This window comes from Electrophorus electricus, chromosome 26 (assembly GCF_041902795.1).
Source record: "Electrophorus electricus isolate QZ-2024a chromosome 26, ASM4190279v1, whole genome shotgun sequence".
NCBI lineage: Eukaryota > Metazoa > Chordata > Actinopteri > Gymnotiformes > Gymnotidae > Electrophorus > Electrophorus electricus.
In genome coordinates, this window is record NC_137522.1 from 3,465,460 (window position 1) to 3,476,101 (window position 10,642).

General features: G+C 40.7%; 1 protein-coding gene across 1 annotated transcript in view; it reads right to left on the minus strand.

The window, feature by feature from the left end:
* efna2b (ephrin-A2b) overlaps positions 1-7,114 on the minus strand; it is an 88,010-nt gene extending 80,896 nt beyond the window's left edge. The window contains exon 1 of the mRNA XM_035523118.2: positions 5,906-7,114. Within this exon, the coding sequence (XP_035379011.1) occupies positions 5,906-6,045 (140 nt within the window). The 5' untranslated portion in view covers positions 6,046-7,114. The remainder of the gene's footprint in view (positions 1-5,905) is intronic.
* Between the last annotated feature and the right edge of the window lie 3,528 nt (positions 7,115-10,642).

The window sequence follows — 10,642 nt, forward strand, 5'->3', positions numbered from 1 at the left end:
AATGAAACAAACACTACCAATATGTCCTGCAAATGGACATTTAGTGTGATATTCAAAGGGGTGGGGGGGGGGGTCATAAAAAAGCTGAACAGTAGCCAGAAGTCTTGCCACATCAGCTAAAACGACATATGCATATCTTCACTGTTCAGAGTCTATTATTCAGAATCTTTGCTGGGCCATTTCACCACTCAGCATAGGGCTCACCAGAAGGGGCATCACATACTGATATAAGAACCAAGACATTTGGGTGCTCCAGGACTATTTTTAGGCTACAATGGTAAATATCACTTCCAAGGATAGAAAATATCAGATACAATGACAGAATGTTCTTTTTGGGATGATGTTACCGCCGAGGGATATATGAGGAATAATAAGAGAAAAAAAATGTCCGTCAACACTATTAGTTAACATAGCTGTTAATTTTTAAGACAAGCTAGTTGGAGAGCAAACGTGTTGCTGGCGTGAGTCTATTAACTGACCGTAAATGATAATAACACTTAATTAAATAATAATTTTTGACGTTTGATTAAAACACACTCTTACCATCTCAGTCTTATAGTATGCCAACAATCAAAAGCAGCCAAACTAAAATTACTTTGCCAAATCACGTTTCAATGTTGTGTTTGAAGGATTTGTTTGCATTTTCAGTAAATGTTGCCCATTCATTTTAAAATGACTACACGCTACCTTTTTCCCAGAAAAAAAGAAAAAAAAAAGATGCAGTCATTTTTTCGGCTGCTTTGGAAGTCAGGCATGCTCTCCTCGAACGCCCTTGCATACCCAGGACACAGGCTCCAAAATGAGCCAGAAAGATATTACTGCAGCAGGAACACGAAAACCTGCGACTCCCAATCATATGCCACTGGTCAGTCCTTAGACATTGGAAGAGGGGAGCTTGTGAACCAGTTTTTCCATCCTGCATTAAAATAACCTTGATTAACATTGGAAATGAGAAGCTGGGTCCTGCCATATGAAAGCAGCTCTGGGCTTCTGCTTACTCCAGGTCATTTTATTTAATGACGCTTTGAACCTAGATTACTGATTAGCAAATTCCTCTTTCATACCAATTGCTTTCACAGAAATCAGGCAGCAACTTTAATCTTTAATGGGATGTTAGCAAGACTTTTAATGTAACATTGTGTCAGACTATTAACTGAAAATTCACCACTGGAGTACAGTTTTTGTTCTCTCTGTTTTATTCACTGAAAACAGATTGAATCAGTGATCCAGTTTAAATACATTTGCCAAAAGTTTAGTTAATAGAGCTTCATAAGATTAAACAAGTAATGTGGCTTTTGCGTCATGGTCTGTCTTAGTCATTGATTATACAAGCCAAACTCCCGAGTCTCCATGGATACCTTTACCTATCTGACTGCAATTGTACCAAAAGCAAGCAACAAAATTTATTTTCGCTTAATAAAAATAAATAAATAAATAAATAAAAATGTATTAAAAAAAACAAGTTTTAGAAATATCGGCGCTGAACATACTTTTTTGACACCAATTCATGATGTCAGATGAATAACACTAAATGAAAAAAAGTATAAAAACACATGCATCCTTTTTAAACATTAAATATCACTACTGTGAACAGTGAAGTGTAAAAGGCTCCACCATACTCATATTACCCAAGAACAACAATGTTGTAGCAAAATCGACATTTGCCCTGAAGACCTCTGTAACTAAATTCTCTCACATAGTAATCCAACAGCAATCATCTGAATTCTCACAGGAATGAAGTAACAGCCAGAATGACTCCATATTATGTCCATCTTAAAGGATGCTGTGTGTCTTTGGCGAATAGATACTGCTGACCACCATTCCTGCTTAATCGGATTTCCAAACTAAAGAGAAAGCTCTGTCTTGTGCCATGTTGGTTTAAGTTCCTTCTACCACAGTAACTACTCATTAATGGACAAGAGTCACTGGCAAAAAGTAATGATTACACTTTAAGTGATTTAATGGATTGGTACATTAAAATTAACCAGAGAGATAAACTCAGGTCTCATGATAGTGTTGCAGTAAGTCATGGGATGGGCACATATTTTGGAAAGTCGCGCAATCTTAGAACCATAATTTCGATGAGTGCTTCTTAAAAAGGGAGACAGTCTCTGTTTTCTTGACCTTCAGTGTAGCAGGTTACGTTCCAAGCAGATGGAACACTCATTAGCGCTCTGTGCACAATTTCAAGGGAGGTAGGTTTCGCACACAATGGAGAAGAAATTAAACAGCAAATCGCCACCCTCTTGACACCATAAATTAATTACAGGCACATGCATGGATGTAGTTGATTTGTGCACACACAAGCAGAATGACCTCAAAGTGCTCCCCAAATGAAAGTGAAAAAATAATCTCACTACCCTGACCAGATAAACAGATTAGCCTCTCTGTCACTTTCAGAAGACAGTTTACTTCCTTAGAATTACACAAGTGCTTCTCTTTCCTATTGTAATGGATATCTTTTACCAAGAGTATAGATTCAAGAAACATCTCTGCTGCCTTGGTATATACTGTGAGAACTCAATATAGAAGTCAGAATAAGGTATTTGATTGGTGTGTCTACACACTATTGCAATATAACACGAAAGATTTAGTTGATCACTATTGAGGAGAATCACTTATCGTGTGGCTTGAATTTATCAAAATATGAAATGTCGTTTTTAAAAATCGATTGATAAATGAATTAGCTTTAGTATCAGGACCAGTTTAATCCTGAGCTCCATTTCTTGTCTTCAGCATACACCATTCCAAGGACAAGCATGCCTCTCAGAAGGTTGAGAAAATGGCGGACAAAACTGTAAGTTGAGGTAAAATATAGCGTAACGCCACCTAGAGGGCCGTAAAACCAAAACTGTGTTGGTTACACACAAAAATTCAGCGAAATGTTTCCACGTACCGCCACATCACAATGTATATCTAAAGGTTTACAAAAAATACCATATTAATTCAGACAGTTATAATGTCAATTCATAGTGTGGTTCAATGTACTCCATCTAACAATAGCAAAACTAGGGCATAAAGGTAGTGCATTATAACAATTATAAATGTTTCTTTGAAGGTTTGTTGCATTGAATTTCTGGGTGCCAGTTTCACCTGAGATAACATAACCTAAAATACTCCACAACAGAACCAAAGTCCAAAGTAAGCGAAAGCAAATCTTTGCATATTGATCCATTTCATCCAACATTCTTCCAATAATAAAAATGTTTTTATATAAAAAATTCATACATGACTATAATATAGGCAAATATATAAACTTCAATAAACAAAAGGAAAAATACTGTGTGACAAAAAAACATCGATGCCGATGTCTTTTATATCACAATTTTTAAAAAGGTTTTACAACTGCTATTGACACAAAATGGTTGGAGGGCTCTGGTTGTTCACCAGTGTAGCTATGTTATCAACTGCCATTTTTTTTATCCATGCAATAAAGCAATTTAAATAGGTAACATACAACACATTTGGACAATTTTTTTTTCCAAAATCTCCAGAAACCCTTTCATGGAATAAATACTTGAACCATAACCAAATCAGGAAGAGTTTTACACCTCCGTACAACATGTAAGCAAAGTGTCTAATTACATAGTACCGAAAGTTTACTCATTGATGTATATTCAAAATACTGTGTTTAAGCACAACAGTAATGAGTAAAAATTTATTTCAGTCACACAAGACCTGAAGAATACATCACTCCAAAATGGTTAGGCTACATAACAATAATATTCACTCAGACATAATAAATTGGAAAAAAAAAAAAGACTGGAAATAAAGCAAGTTTTTCAGAAACTACTGAAGTGCAACATGGCGTGGACATATAGCACTTTACCGTATGTATGGACTCGCAGCTGTAACTTGTATAGGACAGAGTGGGCCCTGTTTTTTTACACTCTACACCTTGGTCCACAACTCAGAAGCCACAGTCAGTCAAGCAGTCTGACTCCAGCTAGATTTATTCACACTAACCACATAACCAAACTCCTCAGAAGTAACACAGCGTGAAACAATGCTAGAGTTACTTCAGTCTGCAAAATATTTATTTTGAGGGCACATCTGAAAATTGCTGGGTTTTATAACAATTATTCCTGAAGACCTTATTCCAAAAAGTTCTGTGTTCATGTCTGTTTAGTATTGTCCAAGCCACAAATTTACATAATACATTGGTAATAAATAATGTGAGCACAGATCCGCTGACAGGTAAAATCAGGACTGTGGAGTAACTCATACTGAGAAATTGCAAACTTATGCTGAAGACAACATAGCTGTCCTGCACCTCAGCACATGGGATTTCACGCTCAGCAGAAAACTGGGAGGAAGCACTGATCAGGAAGATGTTACATGGCCGTCTCCAAAATAATGACTAGTTGCTTTTGTGACAGCTTCCCTATCTTGTGTCTGGGGGGATAAAACTGAGATAAGAAATAACCAAAGAGGGACACGTGATGCGCATTTAAGTTTCGGAAAACGATTTCTCCTAATTTTGTTAAGTTTAATAAAGAAGAGAATAGCAACTCCCCGAAATACAGAGCGACTACACCTTGGCCATTATTGCACCCAGTGGATGATCACATTTGGGAGTCAAAGGACAATTCATAGCCAGCTATTCTTCACAACATCACACCAGGTCAACCAGTAAATGGTGAATGTGAATTATGGGCGTAAAACACAGTGCTGGGGAAATCTGTCAGATGATCCAAAAGTATAAATGGGTGTCCAGACCTTTTGTTCTCTTTCTTAAACTTGAACCACCAGAAGGAATACATGCGTTACTCCAGCAACACCAAACTGCTTTCTTTACTTAGGTCCTGGTCTCTGGCTAATGAATAAATAAATAAATAAATCGTTTTTCCCATCCAAAAATGCAGAGTCAACAAGGTCAGGTAGCATGCCTATATGAATACCGCCACTGCCACAGAATATTGCAAAGTCCTGCAGAAAACAATGTGTCCCGTGCTTAGATATGACTTTCCACCTCTTAATGCAACTATTGATCTATTGGGCCTGCAGACCTTTATCACATAGTCTACTAGGCAAAACAGTGTATCAGAAGAAGGTAAGCATGCTGTATGAGACTGTGAAAAAATAGGTCTGAATCTATGAAGCGTTGCAGGCTGCAGACAAAGCTCTGCTTTCTGCGAGTGCCCAACTGGAACTTTGCCCAAGACTGGGAATGAAGTGAGGAGGGGGTAGGGTTGGTTTCAGCATTTCATCTCAGAATTTGAACTATATATAGATATTAAAAATACCTTTAAAATTCTGAGACAAACGTGAAATTAAAAACAAATGTGGATGGTCAATAGAATTAGGGTTTTTAGTTGTTATGGGGCTGTTAGTTTTTATATTTGAGTAATTATCGACCAAGGATCGACCTCCTTTCGAGGAGGATACAAGGCATGACAACCAAAGACTAATAACAGGTAAATATTACTGCGCGAATTGCTAATATGCAACAAATGAGGCCTAAAATTTATAATGTGCCTAGAGCGCCAGACAATATGCTGAACCTCCTATTAGAGAATATTTAAGCGAGACTATTAAAGAAAATCATGACTGTTCATCTCGTTACTAAGAAAATTTGATTGAATCCCCCTAAAAAGGGAACGCTAATGAAAACTAAGTCAAGACTAAAAAAAAAAAATAAAAAAAAAAATAATAATAATCCCAGATCTAGAGGATTTACCTGCACTTTATCGTGCCTATATTTTTAAACAGGACTACATAAAATCAATAAAGAAAAACTAGAGAAAATAATACAATAAGCTAACTTTGCTGTGTAGGAAACGTTTAGCAAAATAAACAACCTTGCTGTCAATACTAAAGTTAATTCACTGCATAGCCCGTAATAACTCAATCTAAAGGGTGGGCGAACTGGACTTTTGAAGTGGCCCTTGAAAATACCGCTTACCTGGGATTCGTGCTGTTCCAATACACAGCGTATCTGTCTGAAATGATCTTGCTGTCGTCTGCCCAAACTGTGACCCAAAATAGGAGGGCAACCATCAAAAGTGTCAACTCCATTTGATATGCAATACAGTTTTTGTCCATTATGCTCAAACGAAATGTGCTGCTTTCGCTGTCACTCCAAACGAACCGGGGGGGAAGATGTTTTTGCGAGTGTTTTTTGTTCCCGTGACTCTTCAGAAGAGGTTAAGAATAACGTCCGTGGTATGATGCTTATGCACGAACATGCACCGTTGGAAAGATCTTATATTCACTCATTGCATTCTACGCCCATCAATCTGTACAGGTCTGAAAAGTGAAATGACGCTCAGTGAACGCAGATATGCTACGGTGCTTGGGTGCGGATCAGCACACGTTCATTCAGACTACAGCGTTAAGTTAACCTCACTGCCGCTTCACTACTTCGAACCTACTGCATGCTTCCATATCCACTATAATCCAGGCAGTGGAGAAGTGGCACAGACGTTCCTCAAATGCATGTCGTGCAAACTCTTGCGTCAGTTGTTGGAAGCCAAACATACAGCCGCTTGTCTCTCAAATCCATTCTTCCCTCGCGTTGCTTAACTTGGAAAAACTTTCCTCAGCCTTGACACAAAATGGCAAAAGAATCCATACGCAGAGCAACTCGCAAACACTGCAGTCCTCCAGATCACAATGTCGTACTCCACATGCATGCGTGAAGGGAAACCTCAAATCAGCACCGCGTTAAACGGAGTTGTGCGAACCGGTACAAATCTAGCAACTAGGGTCTCGCTGTGCGCTCTCTGCAACTCGGCGATAGCGCACAGCATAGCGACACGGGGCGACCGGAGCGAGACGTTTCTGCTTTGCTTCAGCAGCCAAAGGTTAAAGAGCACCCCTGTGTTCCATCTTTTCCCGTTGGCTTAGCGAAGTTCTTTGGCGCAAGTTGCTGTCTTTGAGGTGTTGCACGCTCCCTTACCGACTCGCTCTCCGGCCACGACGCACGGACAAGGGGACACTGCATCACTTGCAAAGTTCAGACTGTGCGGCTTCACGGCTGCTTGCGGCAGGTATTAGCCGAGTGTCGTGCGTTGCCTCCCACAGTCAGCAGTCTCGGCTGAGCGAAACTGACAATATTTGCTTTCCTCCTACGAGTCCGGCGGTTGTCTCTCCTTAGCGCGGTCCCCGCTCCTTTTCTGGCTCCCGCTGACTGACTGGGTGCCTCTCCATTCACAGCCAGTTCCTCCACGCGGGGCGGGGCTGCAAGGAGACCCCTTGCACCTATACTCGTGTCAAAAGTTTTGATATTAAAAATGCTACTAAAACAGCGGCTATTTATAAAACACGTATTAAAACGATTTTAATGGAAGGTTTCCACATTTAATATTTTATTACATTATAAATGTTGCAATATACAAACTGTACTTTGAATGTACACTACAAATGATAAGGTAAATAAATAAATAAATAAATAAATAAGCACCCCACAGATGTTTCGAATCACATTAACTTATGATTTCATTATACACAGTTTTCGTCTATTTTGTGAACGCCCATACAGAGCAAACAGAAAATACATAATTTATGTTCTTTAACTTAAACTTGATTTATCTGTGGAACAGAAACGTTCATGTTAAGCAGCAGAGCTGCTTGCTGCCTTGCATGGGCTCGTTTTGCTTCGACAGAAAGCAGACGCACGCGCTAGGATCGAAGCAGGGAAAAAACGGAGCGTTCCACGATGTGTGATTCAGCACTGATAAATATTTAACCGTCGGGGTAGGCGGGCAGTGGCCTGCGATAACCAAGGAGAGGGCGTGTGAGAGGGGGGGGGGGTCGAGAAAAAGAAAAATACGAATGAAACTTTAATTCCCTGCCTTTTAAAAATGGCACGGAGATTAATGGTGCGCACTTATAAACGTTTCACCCGCTTTTATGCATATATGCATGGTGCAAAGGGCGGTCGACAACTTGAAGAACAAGCTGCTGAAATGATTACAATCCAAGAAAGACATCTTTTTTTTTCTTGAACTGTAATTTTTTTTTTTAAAGAGCTTGAACAAACAAACGTACGTTTAATAGCAGTTGATGCCCAGATTGCAGTAAGACGGGGCTTCACCCATAACTCACTCCAGCATCTTAGGTGGACACCACGCAGATAAATAACAGGCGGTCATGTGCAATCAATGCGGCTGGCGCACAGCTCACGGAGACCCGTCTCTCCATTACAGCGGTGGCAAAGGGCAGACGTCCGAGTCACAGGTCATATTTCTCCCTGCCGCCCCTCGCTTCCTGAACGCTTTATGGGGCCAATTTACATCAGATCTGGGGTTACAGGAGTGGGTGGTGGGCCCGTGCTTTCGTAAACGATCGACAAAAACCCTCTGCCCTACGGCTATGACGCCTCTTCAAAGGCCAATCTACTCCAGCGCCACCTGTTGGCTATGACCAGTAGGGCACAGGTACAGATCGAAGAGGTGCATTACATAGTTCAGGTCAGACGCAGAGGTCGGATGGTGGCTGTCATGAGTATATGTTGAAGCTGACCTACACACTAAGCTTTGCACAGGTCCAGGCCCATCTCAAGACTTGTCCAGCAGAGGGCAATGTGACTAATGCATTGGCCAAAGCTTGGCTGCCAGTCCGAGTGGGCCAGACATGGTCTTGTTTGCGTCACAACAGCCTCAGATCAGTCAGCATTCAAATGTGTCAGCTGAAAGTCATTATTAAAAGCCCTAAAATGCTATGACAGTGGTACTGCAAATGGACTGTAGACAAGCCAATTTCCACACCCCGCCTCCATATACAGCAATCAACTGACAAGTCCAGGCAATGTTTAAAAAAAAATAAATCTATCTGTCATCATAACAGGTCACTTTGCAAAAAGCAGTCAGCTGGAATTGTATACTGGCCTGAGGAGAGATGTGGGTAAAGGGAAAAGAAGAGGCCACATCTGCTTTTTCTTTCCAGAAAGATCTTCAGCACACACCAGCATCCACAGGGAGTGTAAAACACTCCTGGAGGGAGTGAGCATACCTTTTTAATAAAGCTTCAGACGGAGCCATTCTCCAGAGAAGCGAGACAAGCTTTGGTGGAGGATTGTGTCAGTCACGAGCACACGCACACTGTTTAGTCTTGGTGTAACTGACTTTTGTCCATTACAGTTGTATTTTTAAATCTGAAATAAAAAAGGATCACGATACTACACACGGTGCCCTTTCATACATAATACAGAGCAATTTTATAAACGGTTAATATGCCTTAGTGCATTTACTCCTCAATAAAATAAGTTAATTGAATATTAAGATTCTCAATACACGTTAAAGAAAAATTGTGTGTGTGTGTGTGTGTTGGAGATAGAGAGGCCATATCCCCATATGCACATGTTTGCCCTGCTATGCAGCCTCTCAAACACAGCTGTAACCAAAGAAACTGTTGGCCTCTTGTTCCTTGTAATATTGAGTGTCACAGACAAGCCACAGCTCTGTTTTTAAAGTGACTACAGAAGAGAAGGCCGGCCCTCTCTACTGCCCCGGGGGGAGGTGAGGAAGTCCCTTACGAACCTGGGCTACAAATTTTTATAAACCTTTAACACCTATTTGCACCACAGTAGTGAAAAACCTGTAGTTGTTGACTTTAAGAGCAGCTATTTTGTCTTAATCACAACTAAATAAAAAATTTGATGACACAGGACATGTGTCCAGTAGATGGATTGGAATGGAAGTCAGAACATGTTAACACAGCCCAATCGCTGTGAGCAGGCAAGACTTTGTGAGTGGGTTAAGACAGTACGGTGGTGTGCACATAAACCCCATTTCCTCGCCAGCCTTTATGTTCACCAGAGTGCTGCAAGACAAACTCTCAGTGTACTTGTGTTTTTCAGCCCGCAAACGGGGTCGCCAACCAAAAGCCTCTGTAATCAATTCCATCTGTTTAACTTCTATTTAACATAATTAAAGCATTTACAGCAGCTTAAGAGGGAATATGGGATAGTAATTGTTTAATCAATGGGTGAAATGTTTCCAGTGTGGATGCTGTTTGCTGGTCACTGGGGTCTACTGCTTGCAGATGTGCACTCACATGAAAGCGTGTAGTCTCTCACTCGACTCGCGCTCGTGCTTTAGTCCTGTGAGCAGTTTTACTGTTGCTCGGCAGTGATGATCTTTGTCATGTGCACCCCCTGTTGAGACCAAGTCATACTGCAAGCCAACCGTACACACTTTAGGGAGCTTTGGGTGCCGTCACCAGGCATTACTAAGAACACCGCAGTAGGAAACGCACAGTTTAGCGGTTGCACGCTCACATTTGAAAATGCATTAATGTCTGTGGTTATCCATAGCAGCTACTCCTGTATTATTTCATGTGTTATTCACTGGAATACTAAAGAGAAAGGCAAATCAGAAGCCAAAGCGAAAGTGCACACAGGCTGCTTACCAATGTAATCAATTTTGCGTTACTTTCAAATGCTACAGCTACTTGAAACAGTGATCACCTAACAGTTAATGTACCCCATTCCTTTACAGTAGAGATCCAGGGATTCCTTGTATGACTCAGCATGGCCTTGTGTGTGTATGCGTGTTTGTGTGTGTGTGCGCGTATGTATGTGTGAGTGTTATGAACTAGGCAATCTAATTACTATGGGAGTCCAGTCGCTCACACCGATTACATTAGCCGTCTCATAGATGCAGAGACAGTTGTTTAGTGGATATGGCATTAAAGCAGA